General features: G+C 41.6%; 1 protein-coding gene across 1 annotated transcript in view; it reads right to left on the bottom strand.

Annotated features, from left to right (window-relative positions):
- Nucleotides 1-709: 709 nt before the first annotated feature.
- LOC124803107 overlaps nt 710-27,933 on the bottom strand; it is a 31,768-nt gene continuing 4,544 nt past the window's right edge. Inside the window, exons 2-3 of the mRNA XM_047264264.1 lie at nt 1,526-1,682; nt 710-1,351 (exon numbers count right to left, since the gene is read on the bottom strand). Coding sequence (XP_047120220.1) covers nt 748-1,351; nt 1,526-1,682 — 761 coding nt within the window. The 3' untranslated portion in view covers nt 710-747. The remainder of the gene's footprint in view (nt 1,352-1,525; nt 1,683-27,933) is intronic.

Below are 27,933 nucleotides of genomic sequence, written 5' to 3' on the forward strand. Positions count from 1 at the left end.
AAGCTAATCATTTGCATATCACAGCATCTTCTTCCCGTCGGTTAAATTTCGCGTCTGTAGCAGGTCATCTTCGTGGTGTAGCAATTTTAATGGCCAGTAGTGTAGAAGAATTTCAAGTTATTCTCATGGAGAGACATTATCTGAAGCATGATGCGGTGGTCAGATTTTTTTCGTGTAACTGTCGACCATTACATAAGTTGTAAGTAATAAAGGACAATTTATTATAATGTAAGTAGCGTGCATGGGTGCAGATAAGCGGAGAAGCCACTGTGGACTACTTTAGGTTGCCCGCTTTCTAGAGATTTGGACAGAAGTGGTAAACGTGACAAGCATCCTACACGAATCGTATGACACACGTTAGTCCCGTGTGAACGCTTCTCGGTGGACGTAGTGCACAAGATGATGCGAAGATGTTGTAGTCTACATAATGTGAAATACAGCAATTGTGATATACAATATTTCGCGCCACTATAACTAAAAATAGAGACTGATTGTTTTATACAGAAGAAGGTATACGATATAAAATGACAGGTAGCACCTCTGGGAGATAGCAGCATAACACCATCCTTTGGTAAAAGGAAAATACATTACATACAGTTTTAAACTTGTTAGATACTCGTTTTTTATTACCAGAATTTATTATGTAATGAGTGTATTTTGTGTCTTTTCTTTCTGTTATTAATATAACTGTAGTAAGAGTTATGGGGTTTGCTTTAGCTTCTAGGTAGCAAACCACGGAAAGATCATTCAATCAACATTATGTCCAGGCACATTTGTCATGAAGTGTAACTTATTATCAGGATGGCCCGCTGACGCCGTATCTGGAGCGGCAGACATAGATGAAGTTAGTCTGGGCATATGTCGATCGTAATTTCTTGACACTGAAGCACTCGAATTTCCAGAAGAGATTTCGTCCAACTCGAGTTGACCAACGATATTACAGATTTGTATTTTGGCACGAATTTGATTTGCTGGAGACAGTTTCTTAACAGATATCGCCATGCTTTTGAAAAACGTGTCAATTTCGTTTTCCTCGGTTCCCTTGCCGACAACTGAACTCAGCAATTTCGATCTTTCTGCGGAATTTCTTATGGAAAATTCAGTGATATTATCCACGGATCTCGTTGTTGTCTGTTTCTGCTTGTCAGTAGTCTGTTGATCATTACCATAACACTGTTCGACTTGACGTTCAGCTGAAGCTTCATTAATGTCAGCATCAACACTGCTGGTATCAGCAGAAGTTTCCGAGGCTTCAGTTATTACACCTACCACCATTCCTCCAGCCTCAGTTTGATGGTTTTCGTATTTCAGATCAGCTTCAGTGTCAGTTGTAGTCATGTCTGCAGAAAGCCTGTAAAAATAATTGCTATTAGTGACATTATTAAATGTGGACGTGCTAACCTCAGAGTCTTAAATATGTAGAAAGTTATAAAGTTGAAAGAATACTTTATTATTTATACAAATCTGTCATAAATATTTTCAGATTCATTAAGAGCAAAACTTAGGCGTTCCTTTATTCACTTACTCTCTTTGATACTCAATTTGGTCGAGGAATTCGAGGTGTGTCTCCAGGCACCATTTTCTTGATTTTCGTGTTCGTGAGGCTCCTTTCAGCAGTTTATTTCTTTTACGCCTCATAAATGTATCTCTGATGTTTTTCCAGCGGTATTTACACTCTTCCACTGGAACAAACACAGCAGTGTCTGGAATCTGATAGATAGCGTTCCTTAACGGGAAGAATCTCACTGCAAGCTTACGCTGTCGAGAGCATTACATTGTGGAGCTTTCTTAGCTCGTCTGTAGACGTAAACAAATCATCAAAAAACACTGACGCATGCATTCAAGCTACTGCTTTTAGTAGGTGACACTTTTATTGTCTTTTTGAAATTTTATGATGTACCGTACTGTAACGTATTTGAGGATTGTTTTAGGTCTTCAAAGGTCAAAAATACACAGGTCTGCAGGTTCTGTCCCGAACCTATTGCCACAGTTATCTTCATATTTGAGATTATGTTCATACTTACCAGAATTCTGTAAGGCCTTTTGCTTTTAAATGAACATATTTTATAACTATCAGCTCTCAATTTAACAATAAGTAAGTTGTAGAAGTTTTTGTGAACCGCGTTTTTTCAAAAGGTGTCAATACGCTAATAAGTCTTAATGATGGCAGACTGTGGGGTCGCCGTATTTAAGGGTGTAAGGAATTCGCCAGTATTTAGTGGTTTTATTGCGGACTACGAATGTGGAATACACTGCGCAACACAATTAAAGGATCACTTTTTCGAAACGCTGTAATTGTCTCCCATTCTGACGTAACAGTCTGAAATTTGACTCAAAGGTGGCTACAACGTTCCTCTGTAATGACGCAAAGAATGACGTCATGCGACATCACCCTTGGGCTGGGCGATACTTCGTAAAGAGATGTGTCGACTCATGCGAGAAAAACGCCACAGCTCAGAAGTTCGTGTAAAGTATAACGTGTGTTAACGATGTCACACTGGCACCAAGTTTCACCACAATTCTGCACAACAGCACCGTGACGTATCACACGATGGGAAGGTATACGTTTATGGAGTGTCGGTAGCCAGCTGGTTGAAGAATTGTAAAAAGTAATATTCCAACAGCCGTTATTTTTAAAGCTTTTTATTTAGGCTACGAGTTTCGACTCATCAGTAGAGTCATTGACTCTACTGAGGAATCGAAACTGGCAGCCTAAATAAAAAGCTATAAAAATAACGGCTGTTGGAATATTACTTTTTACAATTCGATAGGAAGGTCGTCACACACCTTCTTAGGTCGGTATTGCACTAGCATATCAGATATGATCAAATATTCGTCAAATTTGTTTGACAAAGATATCTGACGTCGCGCTAAAAAGGGATATTACACTTCCATAAAATTTTCGTCATATTTCATGATGACTGACAACAACTTATTATACGCAACAGTTGCAAGTACCACATTTGCACTGTCTGCGCATTTGGAAGACAAGCGGGGGAAAAAAAGAAACGTACCTGCGTGAAGCCGTGTGTTTTACGACGAGACGATAAAAGCATGCAGCATAATTCGTTACGTGAGCTTCTAGTGGAGGACGTCAAGTCGTACACAAATTACTTAAGAATGGATGAGCATAGATTTCAGTATTTGCTCAGTGAAGTGTCTCGTCATGTCACAAAGCGCAGTACTCACATAAGAACTGCTATATGTGCAGAAGACAGGCTCACAGTAACAATCCGATTTCTTGCTACGGGAGAGAACTTACAGTACAGCACATTAACTAAAATAATACCTGAAACGTGAGAAGCAATTTATAAAGCGCTAAAAGACCAACATCTGAAAGTAAATAAATGTTCAATACACTTTATGTGCATTAAGAACTACTTTTATTGTAGATCAAAGTAATAATTACATTTTGTGTCCCACCACTACGAAATTAATAGAAATATATGAAGCTGATGAGGCGCTTTACAATGTGAGGTATCCTGAGTACAAAAATAGATTAAAAAGTCTGGAGAGCTCGGAATATATACATAATGAAATAGATACGTCGGTATGTAGTTTTGCTTTCTCGTGAGAGTAGCTTGAGCGGAGGCCATTAATTTTCTTTCCATGTCGTCAGCCTCACACCCGGGTCGTATCTCACAGCTAATGAACTCCGCAATTTTTTTTGCAGCTTTCCAGTCTTGTTAATCTATTTTTGTACTCAGGATGCCTCACGATGTAAAGCGCCTCATCAGTTTCATTCATTCTATTAATTTTGTAGTTGACAGCACACGCGAATTGAACTTCGCAGAGATGTTTACAAACTCACTACTGGTGACAGAACGCTGCAGCGATGCTAGCGCTCCTATTGGTAACATTTCTCACTGCAGTCAACAGAAGACAGGCGACTTTTGAGATCAAATCTACAGTGAGGCCCTAGATTTGATCATATTTATTTGACGACAGGCAAGATTTGACAGAGTTCCCCATTACACCATCAAATTTCTTTGACATAAATATTTGACATACGAGGTGTGGCTAGAAAAAAACCGGACTAGTACTTGTGAAACAATAAAACGAATGCAATAAGGCTGAAAGTCGCGTGGCCTGTCACGTGACTCTCGCTCCGTCTACTGCTCGAGTTTCATTTGCCTCCTGCACTCAGTCTGCCCGTGGCGTCTGTTTTAAGTAGTTGACGTTTTGTCTGTGCGTCGGAAAATGTTGAGTGTACAGAAAGAACAGCGTGTTAACATCAAATTTTGTTTCAAACTAGGAAAATCTGCAAGTGAAACGTTTGTAATGTTACAACAAGTGTACGGCGATGATTGTTTATCGCGAACACAAGTGTTTGAGTGGTTTAAACGATTTAAAGATGGCCGCGAAGACACCAGTGATGACACTCGCACTGGCAGACCATTGTCAGCAAAAACTGATGCAAACATTGAAAAAATCGGTAAACTTGTTCGACAAGATCGCCGTTTAACAATCAGAGCAGTGTCTGAGTTAACAGGAATTGACAAGGAAAGTGTTAGGCAGATTCTTCATGAAAGTTTCAACATGAACAAAGTGTGTTCAAAAATGGTTCCAAAGTGTCTCACAATTGAACAGAAGGAACGCCGAAGAATGATTTGTTCTGACATCCTGGAAAACATTGAAAGTGATCCCACCTTCTTACAAAATGTTATTACTTGCGATGAATCGTGGTTTTTTACTTACGATCCCGAAACTAAACGCCAATCGATGCATTGGAAAACTCCTGGTTCTCCACGACAAAAAAAAGCACGAATGTCAAAATCGAAATTCAAGGCAATGATGATTGTTTTTTTTGACATCAAAGGGATTGTGCACATTGATTGGGTACCAGAGGGACAAACAGTGAATCAGCATTACTACATTAGCGTCCTGGCTACCCTACGTGAGCGAGTACGGAGAAAACGGAACGATTTGTGGAGAAAAAAGTCATGGATCCTTCACCAAGACAATGCCCCAGCTCACAGTGCGTTGTCAGTGAAGACGTTTTTGGCAAAACACAACATTCTCATCTTAGATCATCCACCCTACTCACCTGATTTGGCCCCCTGTGACTTTTTTCTTTTCCCTGAAGTCAAGTCAGCTTTGAAAGGAACTAGATTTGAGACTGTTGAAGCAGTAAAAGAAAAAGCGACGGAAGTAATGTATGGACTTACCGAAAATGATCTGCAGCATTGCTATGAACAGTGGAAAATTCGTATGGAGCGGTGTAGAGACCGAGGAGGAGAGTACATTGAAGGAGACAACATGAAATTGTAAATAATTGTAAATAAATGTTTTTTCCAGCATCAGTCCGTTTTTTTTCTAGCCGCACCTCGTATCAACTTTTACAAAGAAATATGGTAATGTAATACCGTCCTTACCTACACTTCACACCTTCTTTTGAAGCCTCTGCCATGGTAGTCAGAACCGCAACAGCCAGCGGTGAAAGCACTTGTTTTTTTTTACGTATAGCCGAATGGTTCAAATGGTTCTGAGCACTATGGGACTTAACATCTATGGTCATCAGTCCCCTAGAACTTAGAACTACTTAAACCTAACTAACCTAAGGACAGCACACAACACCCAGCCAACACGAGGCAGAGAAAATCCCTGACCCCGCCGGGAATCGAACCCGGGAACCCGGGCGTGGGAAGCGAGAACGCTACCGCACGACCACGAGATGCGGGCCGTATAGCCGAACTAAGTTGCAGAACAATAACGCACTGTTCAGCCTGAAACATCCACAGCCCCTGAGGCTTTGCCTGGACCTTTCAGTACCCAATATCCATTCACCTGGATCTTCTAGTGGCCAAGAAACGTTTTCTCGGCCACCAACGGTTAGACGGAGACGAGTAAAAAAAACTGCACACTTGATATCAGTAAAAATATTTCTTCATGCATCGACAGTTCGGTATACAACTTATCTGTCTTTTGTATCCATATTCTATCACTAAATTCTTTCTTTCTCTTCCAGATAGAGAACATACTCGAAGAGACTACCCAATACTACATTAGATAATCACTCATTTTGTGACATATGTACATTACTACATTCAGCCTTCATTTTCATGTTTCCATTCATTCTCATGTACACAATATGTTGTAAATATAATTTTTTAATGTTTTCCCACCAGCTCAATAAAAACAAGTTCTTTTAAGCGTAATACAGCAAAAGAACAGACAGGTGTGAAGGTTGTTTGACTCTAGGTCGTAGAAGGAATTTTTCCTTATCAGAAAATTTAATGCAATGGACGTCTCTTTTGGCAGTACCACGTGTAGTTTTGTAAGGGGTGGGAGTGGGGGTTTTGACGTTTTCACAGGAGGGCCAAAACATCGTTGTTTTTCAGTGTGCTCTTGGGTCGATTCCATTCATCACAAAATCAAATCTGACTACAGCATTTTATATAAACTTTTGTCTGCTCCAATTCTGTACAGGGTGTTCATCTTCGAGAAACGCATATTCTAGACGCATAAACAAAAAACTCAAAAAGCTGCTAAAATTTTGAAGATTTTTTGTGTTTTTTGTTGGGAAGCTGGCATCACACAAGGCAACAAACATGAAATTCAGATTCTTCAGCCTCCCCCCCCCCTTCCGTGCCCCCCAAAAAATAAATCATTGAGAGAAAGACTTCCGCCATTTTGTTTCGAAAATGGCTATTTTCAACACAAACTGACTGGAAAAGAGTTAGAAAAATTAAGAAACCGCAAGACAGTTGCTTAATCCACAATCTTTTGTTGGGTACACGACCGGTTCCGGATCACCTAGTTCCATCATCTGGAGTAAAAAATAAAACCACTTAATCACCTGACGGAATCCTCATCCCGATGTCATACTTTTTCCTCTTTGTGTTTACAATCTCGCAGCATGGAGCAAAGAATGAAATTTTTGTTCCTTTTACTTTTTTCAGGCTGAACCTTTAGTTCCATGACACACTGGGAAAGGATGACGTAAGATGTTTAAGTGATTTTATTTTTTAGACCAGATAATAGAACCTTAAGTGTTCCGAAACCTGTCGTGGCTCTAAGGCTCTAAGGACTATGGGACTTAACATCTGAGGTCATCAGTGCCCTAGACTTAGAACTACTTTAACTTAACTAAACTAAGGACATGACACATTTATGCACGAGGCAGGATTCGCACCTGCGACCATAGCAGCAGCAGCGTTTCCGGACTGAAGCGCCTAGAACCGCTCGGTCACAGCGGGCGGCAATAAAAGATGGTGGATTAAGAAATTGGCCTGCGGTTTATAAAAGCACCGCAGACATTGGCGCCTAAGATGATAATTGGTTCTTTGACTTCCAGATGCCATATGTTACAATTTCACACTCTCGTTTAGAGAACTAAATGCGAACTTACTGAATATCGAACCAGATTTGTGACTGGGTTTTGTACTTGTACACTGAACTCAACACGTCGCTCTTAACGGTAAAAAAAATCAATGAATGTAAATGCGATTTCAAGAGAAATCCAAGGCAGTGTAATAGCACCGTTACTGTCTGCAGTTTATATAAATGATCTAGTTGATAATGTCGGAAGCCCAATGAGGTTGTACGCAGACAATGTAGCTGTTTACTAGAAGGTAGCAACCCCAGAAGTCTGTAGCGAATTGCAAGAGTCGACCGTAAACGCAAATAAATGTGACGTGTTACCCATAAATAAGCGAATAAATCCGTACTATACGGTCACACTGTTGGTGACAAATCATTGGAAACATTAACCACTGTAAGACATCTAGGAGAAACCGCGTGCAGCGACGTAAAGTGTACCCACATTAAACAAACAGCAGGGAAATCAGGTGCCATTATTCATTGGAAGAATTTAAGAAAACGTCATTCATCCACGAAAGAAATGGTTAACAAAATGCTTGTAAGACAATTTCTTGAGTACTGTTCATCAGCCTGGGACCTCACCTGGTTGCATTAATAGTAGGGATAGAGAAAATACTATATATAATTCCCAGGCCTCCGTACGGTGAATGACGGAGGATACCACGTACCTCTACTAGTCATTTCCTTTCCTGTTCCACTAGCGAATAGAACGAGAGAAAAATGACTGTCTATACGCTTCCGTACAAGTTCTCATTTACTTTATCTTATCTTCGCTTGGCTTACGTTGGCGGCAGTAGAATTGTTCCGCAGTCTGTCGCAAACGTCATTCTTCCGAAATTTTTCATTAGCGTTTATTACTTTTTGAAACACCACCAGTGATTTTTCTTTTACATTCGGTGTGTGGACCCGTTGTTCTCACGTAAAAACTATATCTCTCCTGACAATCTGAAAAGGCAATTGTAAAGGTTCAGCTTCGACACAGTAGGAACCACTGTAGTGAAATGGAAAGAAGATATTTCTGCTCAGATGAATAGAGTGTAAAATAACAATAGTGAAAAATGGTATAACGCGAATAGGATTCGTTATGAACAGGATGACAGGGCAAATAGTGATTCAATGTGAACGGTTCACTGATACCATTGTTCTCACCAGAATGGACAGCAATGAGGGCCAACAATAATCCAGGTATACGACGCAAGTGGAAAATGAAAAGGTAGACTAGATAAGGGTATTGACGGGTAACGCAGTATGTCAAGGGATGAAATTCTAATAACCACAGCGCAGGAGGGGGTGGAGTCCGGGGAAGGGGGGGAGGGGTTAGGACTCTTTAGTGGGGAAGGAATAGAAAAGAGAGCTACGAGAGAATACGAATTCGGTAGTACGAATAGGAGAGAAAAAGACACCCTGAATGTAACAGTAAATTTCAGCTACTAATAGGAAATACAATGATCATGAATCGCAAGAGAAAGTGGTGAACTTAGAAAACGCCTGTAGACGAAGAAAGATACTGGCAGGATTACAGTATGATGAGACATGCATTCTGAAACCACATATTGGATTCTAAGGTGTACGCAGGAGTGGATGGAGATTCAGATCATAATTTAATAACGATGAAGGCTAATCTGAACTTAAGAGAATCACAAGGGATAACCACTGTGTATGAAGGATACAGAAGTGTTGAGGAATGATGATCGGTGAGTCATGTTCTCTGAGACTGCCTACGACAATTCAGATCAGGAGAAATGGACGTTCCGAAAAAAGGGATATCACAGGCGTTGGAAAGAGAAATATAGGCACAAGGAAGGTAACAGAGAAGAAAGTATGGGTAATAAAAGATGTATTTCAATTGATTGTTGAAAGAATGAAATACAGAAATGTCGAGAAGAAGATAAGGAGATTAGGAATTAAATAAATGGAAAGCTAAAGCGCTAAGGCTGCAGAAAAAACGTGAAGGAATCGAAATGGAAATGGTCGTCGGAAGGACAGGTTTAGCACATAGCCAAAGTAACTGTCGGTGAAATTATGAGCAAGCACGACAAAATTAAGGCAACATTAGTAATTCCACTGCTAATTGTAGATCAGAGAGAAGGAAGATGGAAAGACTTCACTGAAGAGCCCTACGAGGGGAAGCAATTGTTTAATCACGCGACAGAAGAATAATTAAGAGTTGTTACTGAAGGTTCTAGTGTAAGAGTTTGAACGAGTTTTGGAAAACTTGCGATCAAACAAGACATTTCTTCGAAATTACTCTAGCTGTAGCGGAAAGTGACAACCACACATTTATTCGAGTTGGTACGTAGAATCTATGAGAGTGAAGATATATCATAAGACTTTCGGAAGAATATCATCCACATTACCCCGAAGATAACAAAGGCAGGTAACTATCGCACGATGAGCTTAATATGTCATTCAACCAGATTGCTAACACAAATAATATACATGGAACCAAATTTGAGGATCTGTTAAGTAACGATCAGCTCAGCGTTAGGAAAGAGAAAGGGCAGGGGTGAAGCAGTTCTGGCCATTCTTAATAACAGAGGCAACACTTAAGAAAAATCAAGACATTTCCATAAGATTTACCAGCCTAGAAAAATCGTTAGACAACTTAAATTAGCATAAGACAATTGCAGTTTTCAGAAATATACACTCCTGGAAATTGAAATAAGAACACCGTGAATTCATTGTCCCAGGAAGGGGAAACTTTATTGACACATTCCTGGGGTCAGATACATCACATGATCACACTGACAGAACCACAGGCACATAGACACAGGCAACAGAGCATGCACAATGTCGGCACTAGTACAGTGTATATCCACCTTTCGCAGCAATGCAGGCTGCTATTCTCCCATGGAGACGATCGTAGAGGTGCTGGATGTAGTCCTGTGGAACGGCTTGCCATGCCATTTCCACCTGGCGCCTCAGTTGGACCAGCGTTCGTGCTGGGCGTGCAGACCGAGTGAGACGACGCTTCATCCAGTTCCAAACATTCTCAATGGGGGACAGATCCGGAGATCTTGCTGGCCAGGGTAGTTGACTTACACCTTCTAGAGCACGTTGGGTGGCACGGGATACATGCGGACGTGCATTGTCCTGTTGGAACAGCAACTTCCCTTGCCGGTCTAGGAATGGTAGAACGATGGGATCGATGACGGTTTGGATGTACCGTGCACTATTCAGTGTCCCCTCGACGATCACCAGTGGTGTACGGCCAGTGTAGGAGATCGCTCCCCACACCATGATGCCGGGTGTTGGCCCTGTGTGCCTCGGTCGTATGCAGTCCTGATTGTGGCGCTCACCTGCACGGCGCCAAACACGCATACGACCATCATTGGCACCTAGGCAGAAGCGACTCTCATCGCTGAAGACGACACGTCTCCATTCGTCCCTCCATCCACGCCTGTCGCGACACCACTGGAGGCGGGCTGCACGATGTTGGGGCGTGAGCGGAAGACGGCCTAACGGTGTGCGGGACCGTAGCCCAGCTTCATGGAGACGGTTGCGAATGGTCCTCGCCGATACCCCAGGAGCAACAGTGTCCCTAATTTGCTGGGAAGTGGCGGTGCGGTCCCCTACGGCACTGCGTAGGATCCTACGGTCTTGGCGTGCATCCGTGCGTCGCTGCGGTCCGGTCCCAGGTCGACGGGCACGTGCACCTTCCGCCGACCACTGGCGACAACATCGATGTACTGTGGAGACCTCACGCCCCACGTGTTGAGCAATTCGGCGGTACGTCCACCCGGCCTCCCGCATGCCCACTATACGCCCTCGCTCAAAGTCCGTCAACTGCACATACGGTTCACGTCCACGCTGTCGCGGCATGCTACCAGTGTTAAAGACTGCGATGGAGCTCCGTATGCCACGGAAAACTGGCTGACACTGACGGCGGCGGTGCACAAATGCTGCGCAGCTAGCGCCATTCGACGGCCAACACCGCGGTTCCTGGTGTGTCCGCTGTGCCGTGCGTGTGATCATTGCTTGTACAGCCCTCTCGCAGTGTCCGGAGCAAGTATGGTGGGTCAGACACACCGGTGTCAATGTGTTCTTTTTTCCATTTCCAAGAGTGTATAAGCTATAGAGGAAGACGTGTAATAAGAAATATGCAGAAGAAACAACAGGGAATTGTACCAACGGAAAACAAAAAAGCCAAAGAAAGAAATGCTCATATTAGAAAGGGCATAGCTGTCCAGTCCGTACAAGGAAGAAGGAATGACGAAAATAAAAGGAAGCTACCAGGACGAGATTAAAAGTCAGGCTGAAAGACTATCATGATTAGATGCGCATATGCCATTGATCTCTTTCGAAGTGATATAATTACAGGAGCTTTGAAAAGCACTTTGTAATGAGCACAAGATATCGCTGAGAGTAAACCAAAGGAAGCCGAAAGGAACGTGGGGCAAAAGAAATAAAGCGATAAATGTAACATCGAAATTGAGAACGACGAAGTACACGAAATGAGGGAATTCTGCTACCTAGGCAGCAAAATAACGCATAACGACGAAGCATCAGCAAAACAAGAGTAGCCCAGCGAAAGAGAGCATTCCTCGTTAAAAGCAATGTACTACTATCAAATACAGACCTTAATTCGAGGAGCAAATTTCTGAACATGTGCATCGGGTGCACGGAAACGAATAATGGCCTGTGGAAACCGGAACTAAAAATATTCGAAGCGTGCAGGGTGTGATACTGCAGAAGGATGTTGGAAAACTAAGTGGACTGATGAATTAAAAAAGTATGCCAAGTGTGTCTGCACTCACGCACTGAGGGTTCCGTATAAACTAAGTTATGTAGTCATACAGTCCACCCATCCTGGGAATCGAGGGTCTCAACGATTTTTGCCACTTATTCATATTATACTGTCATTGGCAATGGGAACTATGAGACCATATCAAAATCTCTATAGTAATTCCTCAGACAAGCCCAGATATACAAAAACAAGCGAGCACGGGTCTTCAGTTTACATATGTAGATAGAGAGAAGACTTAATAAAACGTTTTCTATTTATTTGTTAAAACATGACTGCAAATTACATTTTATGTTTGCATGCAGTAATGTTCGTTTGTTTTGCTTTTGGAGGATACTGAATGCAATGTACGTTCAAATGGCAAAAGGTATTTTTATGTGATATAATTACAATTTAATAAGCTTCAGAATTTTTACTTTATTTCTACTGTGAAACCTTGCTCCTTGCCGAATGTCGTGACATGTCAACTGGAAGTATTCCATAGGTTATATTGAGTGATACTGCGAGTATCAAATTACACTACTGCCCATTACAATTGCTACACCAAGAAGAAATGCAGATGATACACGGGTATTTATTGGACGAATATATTATACTAGAACTGACATGGGATTACATTTTCACGCAATTTGGGTGCATATCCTGAGAAATCAGTACCCAGAACATCCACCTCTGGCCGTAATAACGGCCTTGATACGCCTGGGCATTGAGTCAAACAGAGCTTGGATGGCGTGTACAGGTACAGCTGCCCATGCAGCTTCAACACGATACCACAATTCATCAAGAGTAGTGACTGGCGTATTGTGAGGAGCCAGTTGCTCGGCCACCATTGACCAGACGTTTTCAGTTGGTCAGAGATCTGGAGAATGTGCTGGCCAGGGCAGCAGTCAAACAGGACCTGCAACATGCGGTCTTGCATTATCCTGCTGAAATGTATGGCTTCGCAGGGATCGAATGAAGGGTAGAGCCACGGGTCGTAACGCATCTGAAATGTAACGTCCACTGTTCAATGTGCCGTCAATGCGAACAAGAGGTGACCGAGACGTGTAACCAATGGCACCCCATACCATCACGCCGGGTGATACACCAGTATGGCGATGACGAATACACGCTTCCAATGTGCGTTCACCGCGATGTCGCCAAACACGGATGCGACCATCATGATGCTGTAAACGGAACCTGGATTCATCCGAAAAAAATTACGTTTTGCCATAGTGCACCCAGGTTCGTCGTTGAGTACATCATCGCAGGCGCTCCTGTCTGTGATGCGCGTCAAGGGTAACCGCAGTCATGGTCTACGAGCTGATAGTCCATGTTTCTGCAAACGTTGTCGAACTGTTCGTGCAGATGGTTGTTGTCTTGCAAACGTCCCGATCTGTTGACTCAGGGATCGAGACGTGGCTGTACGTTCCGTTACAGCCATTTGGATAAGATGCCTGTCATCTCGACTGCTAGTGATACGAGGCCGTTGGGATCCAGCACGACATTCCGTATTACCCTTCTGAATCCACCGATTCCATATTCTGCTAACAGTCATTGGATCTCGATCAACGCGAACAGCAATGTCGCGATACGATAAACCGCAATCGCGACAGGCTACAATCCGACCTTTATCAAAGTCGGAAACGTGATGGTACGCATTTCCCCTCCTTACACGAGTCATCACAACAACGTTTCACCAGGCAACGCCGGTCAACTGCTGTTTGTGTATGAGAAATCGGTTGAAAACTTTCCTCATGTCAGCAGGTTGTAGGTGTCGCCACCGGCGCCAACCTTGTGTGAATGTTCTGGAAAGCTGATCATTTGCATATCACAGCATCTTCTTCCTGTCGGTTAAATTTCGCGTCTGTTGCACGTCATCTTCGTGGTGTAGCAATTTTAATGGCCAGTAGTGTATGTGACATAGATGACCGTGTCTTCTGATTATATTCAGCTAGGAGCGGCAGGGGGACCGTAAATCGTAGTATGTAACACAAGGTAGAACTTCATTCGTCTAACAATTCCTGAAAGAAATTGGTTCTCAACAGACAGACAGACGGACGGACGGACGACGAAGCGGTCCTACAAGAATTCCGTTTTTACAGACTGAGTCTCAGAATCCCGGACATGAATAGTCTCTGTAGACATGTGCTATAATCGCGGAATAAATTCCAAGGCAACAGTGGGAACTGTTGGGGGACTACAGAGAGTTTGGAATGCACAATTGAGGAAGCGCTACTCTGAGACGAAGAGGTTGCCACAGGAGAAGAAATCTTGACAAGCCGCATGAAACCCATAAGAAGACTGATGTGTCTGACTTCACTTCCGAAAAACTAAAAGAAGGCCATACTAGGTATTATACATATTTCTTTCGTCTATGTCTAGGATTTTTTCTGCTCCCTTTAATTTTCAATTTACCTCTTTCACATCTTTGTTTATTTATTTATTTATTTATTTTTGCACTGACAGATATTTCACACTGTTGAATACACAGCTTTGTAACACAAACGTCGGCTCTGCTTCTACCTTACAGAATCCGCTTGGTAGCACGTTTTAGCTAGAATCGTTGCGAGAAGTTTATACTACGCTGAAGCGCCAAAGAAACTGCTATAGACTTGCGTATTCAAATACAGACATATGTACGCAGTTGTTACATCGGTTATTGTTGCAGCTATGGCAGGACATCAAGATTTAAGTGAGTTTGAACGTGGAGCTATAATCGGCGCACGAGCGTTGGGTCACAGCATCTCCGAGGTAGCAATGAAGCGGGGATTTTCCCGTACGACCATTTCACTAGTGTACCGCGAATATCAAGAAACCGGTAAAACATCAAGTCTCCGACATCTCTGCGGCCGGAAAAAGACTCTCCAAGAACAAGACCAACGACGACTGAAGAGAATCGTTTTAACACGACAAAAATGCAACCTTTCCGTAAATTGCGGCAGATTTCAATGCTGGGCCATCAACAAGTGTCAACGAGCGAACCATTCAACGAACATTACCGATATGGGCATTCGGAGCTGAAGGTCCATTCGCGTATCTTTGATGACTGCACGACACAAAGCTTTACACATCGCCTGGGCTTGTCAACACCGACATTGGATTGTTGATGATTGGAAAGATGTTGCCTGCTCGGACGAGTCTCTTTTCATATTGTATCGAGCGGATGGACGTGTACGGGAAAGGAGAAAACCTCATGAATTCATGGACCCTGTATGTCAGCAGGGGACTGTTCAAGCTGGTGGAGGCTCTGTAATGGTGTGGGGAGTGAGCAGTTTGAGCGATATGGGATCCATGATACGTCTACATACAACTCTGACAGGTGACACGTACGTAAGCATCCTGTCTGATTACCTGCATCCATTCATGTCCATTGTGCATTCCGACGGACTTGGGCAATTCCAGCAGGACAATGCGACACCCCACACGTCCACAATTGCTACAGAGTGGTTCCATGAACATTCTTCTGAGTTTAAACACTTCCGCTGACCACCAAACTCCCCAGACATGAACATTATTGAGCACATCTGGAATGCCTCGCAACGTGCTGTTCAGAAGAGATCTCTACCCCCTCGTACTCTTAGGGATTTATGGACAGCCCTGCACGATTCATAGTGTCGGTTCCCTCCAGCACTACTTCAGACATTAATAGACTCCGTGCCACGTTGTGCTGCGGCACTTTTGCGTGCTCGCAGGGACCCTACACGATATTAGGCAGGTGTACCAATTTCTTTGGCTCTTCAGTGTAGTTTTTACAACAAAACATTGTCTCGAAAGCAAAGAGATTCTCGCCGCATATCAAGTGCGCTAGTATTGAAAATGTTATCGATGACAATTCTGCTAAAGTAGAGTTACTAAACACAGCCTTTCGCCATTCCATTAGCAAAGAGGACGAAGTAAATATTCTAGAATTCGAATCAAGAGCAGCTGCCAACATTAACAACTTAGAAGTAGATATCCTCGGAGTAGTGAAGCAACTTAAATCACTTAATAAAAGCAAGTCTCCCAGTCCAGACTATATACCAGTTGCGTTCCTTTCAGAGTATGCTGATGCAATAGTTCCATACTTAAAATCAATGCAACCGCTCTCTCGACGAAAATTCCGTACCCAAAGACTGGGAAGTTGGACAGGTCACACCAATATTCAATAAAGGCAGTATGAGTGATCCACCAGATTACAGGCCCATATCATTAACGTCGATATGCAGCAGGATTTTGCAACATATATTGTGTCCAAACATGATGAATGACATCGAAGAGAACGGTCTATTGACACACAGCCAACACTGATTTAGAAAATATCGTTCTTGTGAAACACAATTAGCTCTTTATTCACACAAAGTGATGAGTGCTATTGACATGTAATTTCAAATTGATTCCGTATTTGTTGATTTCCAGAAGGCTTTTGACACTGTATCTCACAAACGGCTTGTAGCGAAACTGTTTGCTTATTGGATTATCGTCTCAGTTACGTGACTGGATTCGTGATTTCCTGCAGGAGAGGTCACAGTTCGCAGTAACTGCTGGAAGGTCATCGAATGAAACAGAAATGATTTATGGCGTTCCCCAAGATAGTGTTATTTCCCTCTGCTGTTCCTTAGCTATTTAAACGACTTAGAAGACAATCTGAGCTACCGTCCTTGGCTGTTTTCAGATAATTCTGTCGCTTATCGTCTAGTAAAGTCGTCAGAAGATCAAAACAAATAGTAAAACGATCCAGAAAAGATATCTGTATGGTGAGAAAATTGGCAATTGACCCTAAACAATGAAAAGTGCGAAGTCATCCACATGAATAGTAAGAGAAATCCATTAAACTTCGGTTACACGATAAATTAGTCAAATCCAAAAGCCGTAAATTCAGTTAAATATCTTGGAATTACAATAACGAAAACTTAAAACGGAAAGAACACATAGAAAATGTTGTGCAGTACACCTGGAAGATGGAACAGATCTGCTAAAGAGACTGCCTACACTACGCTTGTCCGTCCTCTTTTAGAATACTGCTGCGCGTTGTGGGATGCTTACCAGATATGATTGACGGAGTTCATCGAAAAAGTTCAAAGAAGGGCAGCATGTTTTTTATTATTGAGAAGTAGCGGAGAGAGTGTCACGGAAGTGATACAGGATTTCGGGTGGATATGATTAAAACGAAGGCCTTTCTCGTTGTAGTGGAATCTTCTCACAAAATTTCAATCACCAGCTTTCTCCTCCGAATGCAAAAATATTTTGTTGACCCCGACCTACATAGAGAGAAACGTAATAGGGGAAATCAGAGCTCGCACGGAACGATATAGGTGTTAGTTTTTTCCGTGCGCTGTTCGAGACTGGAATAATAGAGAATTGTTGTGAAGCTGGTTCGATGAACCCTCTGCTGGGCACTTAAGTGTGATTTACAGAGTATCCATGTAGATGTAGATGTAGATGCAGCTGTAGACAAGGTGCTGCTCCGCCGTGTCCTCGAGTACGCCGTCGTCGTCTGGGGTCGGGTGGCAGAAACACTTCTAAGTTACTACAAACAGTGCACAGCCGTACGCTCCGCTTGGCTCTGCACTGAACAAGAGACTTCCCAGCAGGTCCAGTGCGTAAAATAGCGGGAGTCCCACGTTTCCGGGGCCGTTTCCGAGTGACAGTCCTCTCCTTCTACGAGGAGACGCAGGGGTCGTAGAGCAGGAAGTTCCGGGCGCTGGGCCAGAAACTCCAACGTAGCGTTATGTAAGTAGGCTTTTTAGGTTTTTTTATTGGTAACGCCACCTCTGTATGAAAATCACTGGCTATGCTGTGTGCAGTCTGTGGCTGCTTTGCATTGTTGTAATACTCGCCGTTGTAGTGTTAGGCAGCTGGCTGTGAACAGCGCGTAGCGTTGCGCAGTTGGAGGTGAGCCGCCAGCAGTGGTGGATGTGGGGAGAGAGATGGCGGAGTTTTGAAATTTGTCATGAACTGCTATATTTATATATGATGATATCAAGGTAAATACATTGTTTGTTCTCTATTAATATCTTTCATTTGCTAACTATCCCTATCAGTAGTTAGTGCCTTCAGTAGTTTGAATCTTTTATTTAGCTGGCAGTAGTGGCGCTCGCTGTATTGCAGTAGCTTGAGCAGCGAAGATTTTTGTGAGGTAAGTGATTTGTGAAACGTATAGGTTAATGTTAGTCAGGGCCATTCTTTCGTAGGGATTTTTTTGAAAGTCAGATTGCGTTGCGCTAAAAAATATTCTGTGTCAGGTAAAGGACAGTCTTGTATTATTGTTCAAAGGGGACGTTTCATATGTCGACCCTTAGCCGAGGATACCTCACTGGAATCTTCTGATCTTTTGTTGTAGTTTGTGTAATTAGTGTAGATTTTGTTTATTTCTAGCGCGTAATTGTAGAGAAAATCTCCTTTGTAGTTGCAGTCTTTCATTGTTGTACAGTAAAACAGTTGTGGCATGCATGTAGATTTGCACCAAGTATTTCGCAGCTGCAATTAACTAGATATTATTTTCAGTGCTATGTTAATGTGTTCTCTTATTTTTGCTCTTCAAATTGTGCTTTTCTGTGTTGTCGTGTGAAATACTGTGACAATAATGGCGTGTGAAAAACGTAATACTAGGCTCCAAAGTAAACTGAGAAATGACAGTGAAAATGAAAGCAGTGTGTTAGCGCCACCGAGTAATGAATTAACTGATGTTCAAAGTAGTAATTTGATAATTATGCATAGGGAAATGGAGCGGGCGGCAAACAATGGCGTGGACAGTGAAACAATTAGTGAAGAGGGAAGCATTATCGATCGATCGGTCGGCAACAGCTCGCCTCAGGAATCCGAAATGACAGGACACAATTTTGCAAATACTGTAGATTCAGGTTTTGCGTCCTCACCGTTTTCCCAAATGAGTCAAGACACGTTTTCCGCTTGTCAAAATGTGAATGTTGCCGGTGCAAATTCACTGCCGAAAAGCACTGAGGAACATGTTTCAGACACCAGTGCATTGTTATTACAGTTAATGCAACAAATGGGACAAAAGCTACAAAAGTTAGACACAACACTTGAACAAAATCAGAAACAAATGGGACAAAAGCTTCAAAAGTTAGACACAATGGAACAAAATCTTCAAAAGTTAGACACCACACTTGAACAAACACGTGAAGATTTAACTACTGAGTTACATAAAATCGAATCGAAATGTCAAAAAGTCTGTAACGACGTAAAAACACAAATTTGTGAGCATTTTCAACCTATTTTTTCGCGGCATGAAAATGCATTACAGAATCACGAAGCAGCCATAAAAGAACTGCAAATTATTGTTCATGAAAATCATGAGACCTTGCAAGCTAAAATTGACTCAGTTGCATCTACCGATTCGGTTACGCAACTTACAAAAACTCAGGAAAACTTAAAGGACACAGTAGAAAGACACATGGAGGAAATTAGTTCATTATCAGAGAAAGTAGTTGAACTTTCGGATCAGCTAAATAATTTATCTACGAAGGTAGATGATAATCTGAATGACACAAAACCGGTAGTCTTTAATAACACAGAAGAGAGCGAACAAATTAGGAAACTGAAACAAAATCTGAATCAAATTGATACGCAACACCAAAGAGAAATCCGGGAAGTACAAGATCAGCTAACACAGGTAATACAAGAATTACGTATTTCAGAGGACACTCGCGCCCCAATAAGGGAAGAGGGACATAGAAATACGGAACAGCCACAAAATAATAACACAGGGCATTTCGGAAGTTATGAAAGAAACTGGCGATGTGCACCGAATTTTGAGATGGAACGGCCGACACGACCTAACAATGACCGATATGCGACTCGCCGACATGATGATTTTGACTATAAGCTGTTCATTACTACACGTAAATTCAAAACATTTAAGAATTCTGGCAACGACATTCATCCACAAGCATGGCTCCATCAATTCTCTCATTGTTTTCCTCCCAACTGGTCGTTAGAACACAGATTAGAATTTATGTGTGGCTACTTGGAGAATGAACCAGCTGTAAGAATGCGATCGGTAATTCACGATTGCCGCAGTGAAGGAGAGTTTTACCATGCCTTCCTCTCAGCATATTGGTCTCAAGCCACACAAGACCGAATAAAACATAGCATCATAATGATGAAACATTTCGAACAATCTGAATTTTCCAGTCTTGTCAAATATTTTGAAGACATGTTACATAAGAATCAGTATCTTTCAAACCCATACAGCCCTTCAGAACTCATCCGCATTTGCTTAAAGAAATTACCTGAACATTTACGACACATTATTTTGGCAGGACGTTGCAAAGAAGACATTGAAGCTTTTCAGGGACTGTTACAAGAACTGGAAATTGACACAGACAGTCGCGGGATGCGAAAACAGGAAAACAATCACTACAGGTCACTTCCGTCACAATTCCGTGACGACAGAAACAATAACTGGCCACGACAAGCCTATTCTTACAACGCAAATCGTGACCAAAACAGACACCACCCATATGACAACGATTGGCAGAGTAATAGTTACAGAGAAAGATCACATTTCCGTAGTAATGAATATGACAGAGATAACCATAGAAACAGACAATATGGTAATCAGAACTATTATTATCAAGGGAGACAGAATAATTTCAGACGCAACAGTTCAGCGCGCAGTTACGATTCAGGGAGAAATTCTCCACCACGTGACCGACACGAAAGAAACTGTGTAAACTACCGACAAAACGACAGACCTGAATTCCATCAGAACTGGCGAGCTTTAAACAGAGCTGGGCCCTCTCGGCAAGGCGAATTTGTGGAAGTTAGGCCTCCTAATCCCAGTAACGACGCGCGGCAACAAAGAGACAGACAATGACTCGCACAGCAGGCAGCTGCGTGCGGCCGCTGGCTCAGGGAAAAATAACAAAGACGCTAGCCTTGAGAAAAAATTTAGCATTCTTTACCGATGTAAACAACATGATAATTGCTTTGAAGTTGAAAGTCTGCGTACTAGGAAGAGTAAAGGATTGCACCACACTTCACATGTAAAACCGCTTACTGAGAGATAATCTGCTTTTTAACTTTGTCTTTGTCATATAACTTTTCACTTTACATTACTAGTATGCTGTGTCAGACTTAAGAAACTGTTAACATACAACTATGTTTGAAGTTAAATATCCAGTCTAGAACCTAGGGAACATTTTTAAACAGAAATTACGAATGCATTGTTGTAGTGAACAGACGACACAGTGTTGTATTTGTACATTCTTGCTTGTTAGTTGCACGATTACGTAACGACTATAAGGCTCACATACTTAGAACATTTACCAGTACTGCTAATGAGATTTTAATGCAACATTTTGGTTTACTTGAAAATACATTCTGGGTTTAAAGTACTTTCTGTGAGATACCAGACGACACAGTGGTTAGTTTATGTGACAACTACACGGTTTTATCTTGACGCTACTAATGAGTGAAAATTTACAATGTTGCTTTTGCAGTGTATCTGTTTTATATCTGCACAGTTTTCTGTTTTATTCTGGAAAGAAAAACATGTTTTAGTAGTAACTTTTATGGTATAGCAACAATGAGACAGCCTTTTTCGTGGCACAACAATACGTTACTGTACAGTACTTTCTTCATCACGGCAATAAGCGTAATAACTAAGACATTTATACGCAAAGCATTTCACTTTTGTGTATTATGAGGTAAGTACATTGACTTCTGCAGAACTTAGCTTTCGGAGGACGATAACTACGACACTTCCACAGAGATTATGTTGCAACAAGACGCACATTTAGCGCTACAGTACACGTATTTGAGTGATTAATTTTGTACTTAAAACATTTATTTTTAAAGATTTTTTGAATTACAAAGAAAGTTTTCCGTGATACATTTCATTCCATTGCTGTAATCTGTAACACCTGAGGGTATAATTCCATTAATCCTCAGGGGGTACACGCTTACTTTGTGTACCATGTGTGTGGCAACCACAAGGAGCCCTAGCTAATATGGTATTTGCTTACACAACTTTACACATCGGTACCATATTTCTCTAACACATAATTACACAGCTATCTGATCATTTAACTGAGAGAGACAAACTTTTTTTTACTACATCAGTGACAGATGTTTACGTAATTATACCGTTGGATAACTTCACACTTACGAAATTGTATTTTGTCTGTACTTAGTGAACTATTCATATTTTTTTGGAACCATTGTGATACTATGAGAGCTTTGAATGATATATTTGGTATGGGATCATGATTTTTAAAGTACGTTTAAGGCAGATGACACTTTTGACATGAGCAGAGAATTTTTTTAGGTTTTGAAATTATTGCAGAAAGCTACGACGTTTTTGAGATTTGACTGAGGTGTTATGATATTTTTACAACGACGATGTGTATTATGCTGTTGAGGTATGTTTATGATCAATAAGCTGATGCAATTATGATGAAATATTGAAGTGTCGTCGCAAGATTGACGTGTCGACGAATATATATATGTGTAATAAGGTAAGGAGTAATGAGTAGTGGGACTTTGACTTGTGAAAAAGGATGTTGGAAACCAAGAATCGTACTTTAAGAGTTATGAAATGTGTGTATATGTGTGAATGTATCACAATGCTGGCGAAAATTTTTTGAACACTGTTATATTTACAGGATTTTTTTTCTACACATTTGTTACGCAAATTTTCGACCTGTGAAATGTTTATATGAGACTGTCACTGTAGCAGAAACTGCTGTCGTAAATATGTCGGTAAGAAAGGTAAGTGACCGTGACGTAATGCGTTGCGAGCGGCCAGGTGTGCCAGTTGCCTGGAGGAAAAGCCATTATTGCGAGCCCTTTTCAGCAGCACAGGTAGAAAAAAAAAAATAAAAAAAGACGCCATTAACCTCGCTTCTGACATTCCTTTGTAGAAAGCATCGCAAAAACGACACGGTCGAACTTGAAAACATATGATTACACTGGATGCCTAATGAAATGACGAGAAATATTTTTATGTCTATACACCTGATTATGACTACTGTCTCTCTAGTTGAGAGATTTTTCTACTATCTTATGAAATGCCACATGGCTATTGAACGATGTTCTTATGCTTTGCTGTGTACATAGTTGCTTATTTCATTTGATATCTAGTTTCTAGCTGCACTGCAGCATTGGTTAAAATAAAATTTTATAGATGTACTAATATAAATATTTTCTGTCTACAGATCGAGTAAAAAATAATTTTTTCAAAAAAAATGAGGGAGCACAAAATGACATTTACCTTCACAGGAACTGCATTCATAATTTTCTTTTCAAGTACTTGGTAACTTTTTGGTAGGATAACTTCTTGTGGTGCACCACTTTAATTACTTAGACATTAAGATGTGATTATACATTTCCCTTATCTGCATTGTTATCTTTAGTGTACTATTTTTTCTGCTTGAGCTATGTCATGTTTAGATATAAGCTGCTGTTTGCCAGGCATAGTGCTACTGAACTTTAATTTGTGTTAATTGTTTTGTGCTGCTGCATTGCCTCGTCCCTTAGTTTAATATCTGAGCTCAGTAGATTTAAGTTAGCTTATGAGGGGGTAGACTATATAAGAACCTAACTATGGAGAATAGGGAAATAATGCTTTGAAAGTTATATGAAAACGATTTGGGCCTAAATGAGTATTGTACAATGAGCCATATTTATTTTGAAAGAAATATGGTTAGAATACAGAAAAGAGGTACAGATAGGACTTTTTGGGAATAATGATGAACGAAGGGAGATCTCCAAGAACAAAAAAGGTTTTGTTCGCAAAATACTGCAGTACCAAATGTTACACTGAAAACAAACCCTGTCCTTTTCTCCTGTGTTATTCTGGTATGTGTATATGTACCCTTGTGTATTTGTCTTTTTCCTGTCTTTATGTGTTTAGCTAATAAGATTTATGTTGTAGAATTTTTCAAATACTATGTTATTTTCTTTGTAAAGATGTTTAGACATTATTAATTCTGTTCTGTTCAATGCTCATGTGTGAAGCTGATGTTTCAAAAGTTATTGTGATCCTTTATGTATGTACTCATGTCATAATTCCACTGATGTATATGTTTATTTCTATTCTTTTGTAAAGCCCCTATTACTACAAATGTTATCTATATTGTTATGTTTTTAATGATGTATTGTGTACCTTTGTTATTATATTCTTATGTTATAAAATTGTAATTGTCACCAGTTCATGATATTATTAACTTGTTAGTTACATTTCACTGCACACGTTTCTGTTGGTCATAGTATATGGACAATATGCGAGAAGTAGGGACTGTTAGTGTTTGCACGTGCATTAATAATTCAGCAAGGGACTGGATAACAGCATTGCTGGTTCTAAGGACATTTCAAACAATTTTTTTGTGACTGCACGAGTGGTGGTTCATGGACTTGCTATATTGTCCACAAGACTCTTCGATGGTGATTGTGCACCTGCACAGTTCCAACAGATGGCTGCTGGCCATCTCTACAAGGACTACAGTGGGCCTACATCTTTGATGACCCATCAATATCATTATTTCTACAAGGACTGCAGTGGGTCTGCACCTCTGGTGGCCCACCAGTACCGTAATCTCTACCAGGATTACAGTGGGTCTGCTCTGTGATGACCTGACCACCAATATTCTTCAAAACGTCGACTGACTCTGCTGTGGGTTTACTCTGTTGTGGCCCATTACCTGTCTGCATGTCGAGTCAGCACTGTCTTTCCGTTGGAAGGACAACACTACTTCTTCAAGACTGCATGGAAATCCACTACGTCTGTGTGCATTGTCTTTTACTGCTCAGACTTTGAGAAAAACACGACAATTTTAGTGTGATCAATGATCAGGACTATCTTTATGGACTGTGAGAAAATTTTAGCTTTTGACCAACATTTATCAATAAGTGTGTGCATCTGATTTCTTTGTTATTGTAATTGTGAAAAAAAATTTTAACAAATATGTATTGGCCAGTGCCCAAAAAAAAATTTGTAAAATTTTTTGTGGGGAGCATGGGGGCTATGTAAGTAGGCTGTTTAGGTTTTTTTATTGGTAACGCCACCTCTGTATGAAAATCACTGGCTATGCTGTGTGCAGTCTGTGGCTGCTTTGCATTGTTGCAATACTCGCCGTTGTAGTGTTAGGCAGCTGGCTGTGAACAGCGCGTAGCGTTGCGCAGTTGGAGGTGAGCCGCCAGCAGTGGTGGATGTGGGGAGAGAGATGGCGGAGTTTTGAAATTTGTCATGAACTGCTATATTTATATATGATGATATCAAGGTAAATACATTGTTTGTTCTCTATTAATATCTTTCATTTGCTAACTATCCCTATCAGTAGTTAGTGCCTTCAGTAGTTTGAATCTTTTATTTAGCTGGCAGTAGTGGCGCTTGCTGTATTGCAGTAGCTTGAGCAGCGAAGATTTTTGTGAGGTAAGTGATTTGTGAAACGTATAGGTTAATGTTAGTCAGGGCCATTCTTTCGTAGGGATTTTTTTGAAAGTCAGATTGCGTTGCGCTAAAAAATATTCTGTGTCAGGTAAAGGACAGTCTTGTATTATTGTTCAAAGGGGACGTTTCAGTTACTACGAGATGCCCGTACCTTCTCGCTGCACAGACAGCTCTTCTTAAACCAGCCATTCATGGATAAAAAAAATATAAATATAAATAAAAAAAGGCAAATACCAAGTCATCACACAATGAATGGGGGATTCAAAACATGCAAATGTTGCCAACTTCACCACACACCACGTTTGGATCCGTTAAGATCGTCGAGGACAAGCTATCATGTTACATTCGTCTACGAGGGCGTGCTGACAAGTAATCCCTCCGAATTTTTTATGCGATAATTCACCCTGGGAACAAACACATTTGTCCCAGCAAGAGGCCAGTTTGTTGATACAATCACTATACAGTGTTTGACTTTATTGATAGAGGCAGAACGTCACCTCTGCTTGCACCACCTCATCACTATCAAATTGGAATCCTCGAGGCCGGTTTTTAACTTCTGGAAACACTCCGAACAACGTCACACATCTTGAGGTTACCACTACTGTGCCTTTTGTCACGAGCACATTACTGCTATCGATAAAATCATTTTGCTGTGTATTCCAATTGTAGGCACGCTGTCTGCGGCTAGAAACTCGATTAAAGCACGCTGTTTCTCGCGCACAGACATACTCACCGAGCTAGCGTCAGCGAAGCGGAAAGTCAGCCGAACAATATGCAAAACATTTAATACCTCAACCGATATTTAGAACTGAATAAAAAATATGGCCTCATACATCTGCATACGGTGAGGTGATAAAGTAATGGGATAGCGATATGCACATATACATGTATCGGTAGTATCGCGTACACAAGATACAAAAGGGCAATGCATTGGCGGAGCTGCTATTTGTAAGCAGGTGATTCATGCGAAAAGGTTTCCGACATGTTTATGGCCGCGCGACGGCAATTAACAGACCTTGAAAGCGGAATGGTAGTTGGAGCTAGAAGCATGGGACATTCGATTTCGAATATCGTTAGGGAATTCAGTATTCCGTGGTGCATAGTTTTGTATCCCGCCTGGATAGGCGGCGCGTGGATCTGCTCCTGTGAACTGCTTCTGCAAAATAGGACGAGAGTGAAGGACGTGAGTAGGAGCAGGAAAAGGTGAAGTACTTCGGTACTGCCTCTAGATTTTACAAGCTTACTGTAGGCAAAAATATGAGTACATAAATCTTTACTTAGCTTTGGCTGAGATGAGCTAACAACTACTGGAAGTTACAAAGGCAAAATCTGTAGTGGGCCGCCCACTATGAAATAGAAACAAGTTGCATGGTCGTCTACTCGTGATAAAATGGGCTGAATGAGGAGCGGCGCTCGTCGAGCTCCACAGCGTCGGCTAGAGGGCGCTGTGGTCGGCGTTATTCGTCCGCTCTCTTAGTGCCAACCTTCCAGAGCGCACCTACGTTGTGGCATCGTAGCTATCGATACCACACATAGTGTCGATATTGTGTCACAATTACTAAATATCAGGAACTATTTCTCACCACGGACAACGCAGTGGCCGAATACCTTCACTTAACGACCGAGTTCAGGGGCGTTTGCATAGAGATGTCAGTGCTATCAGACAAGGAACACTGCGTGAAATAATCACAGAAATCAGTGTAGGACTTAGACGAAAGTATCATTTGGGACGGTGCAGCGAAATTTGGCGTCACTGGGCTACGGCAGCAGATGACCGATGCAAGTGCCTTTGCTAACGGGTCCACCATCACCTGTGATTGTGACCATATTGGTTGGACCTTAGACTAAAGGAAAACCGTGGCCTGGTCAGGTGAATCTCGATTTCCGATGGTAAGAGCTGATGGCAGGTTTCAAGTGTGGTGCAGACCCCACGAAGCGATGGACCCAACTTGTCAACAAGGCACTGCGCAAGCTGGTTGTAGCTCCACAATGGTGTGGGCTATGTTTACATGGAATGCACTGGGTCCTCTGGCAAATGGTTATGTTCAGCCATTAGGAGACCATTTGCAGCCACTCACGTGTGGATGTCACTGGACCACAAATGTTCCCGGTTAATTTTGAAGAACATTCCGGACAATTCTAGTCAATGATTTGCCCGGCCAGATCGCCAGACATGAATCCCATCAAACATTTACGCCACGTAACCGAGAGGTCAGTTCGTGCACAGAATCATGCACCGACAACGCTTTCACAATTATGGACGGCACGTGCCTCAATAGTAAGTCCAGCTGCTGCACTACGCCGGGGAAAAGGAAGTCCGACACGATGTTAGGAGGTATCTCATGACTTTGTCAGCCTCAGTATGAATGCTATGAATCCATACTAATCAGATAATAATAATTTCGGTTTATGGCTCCATCGACTTATTCTTGTGGGAAGAAAGCTACACATTTTTGTCATTCACATTTCGCAAATTATAAAGCTACATAGG

This window comes from Schistocerca piceifrons, chromosome 6 (genome assembly GCF_021461385.2).
Source record: "Schistocerca piceifrons isolate TAMUIC-IGC-003096 chromosome 6, iqSchPice1.1, whole genome shotgun sequence".
NCBI lineage: Eukaryota > Metazoa > Arthropoda > Insecta > Orthoptera > Acrididae > Schistocerca > Schistocerca piceifrons.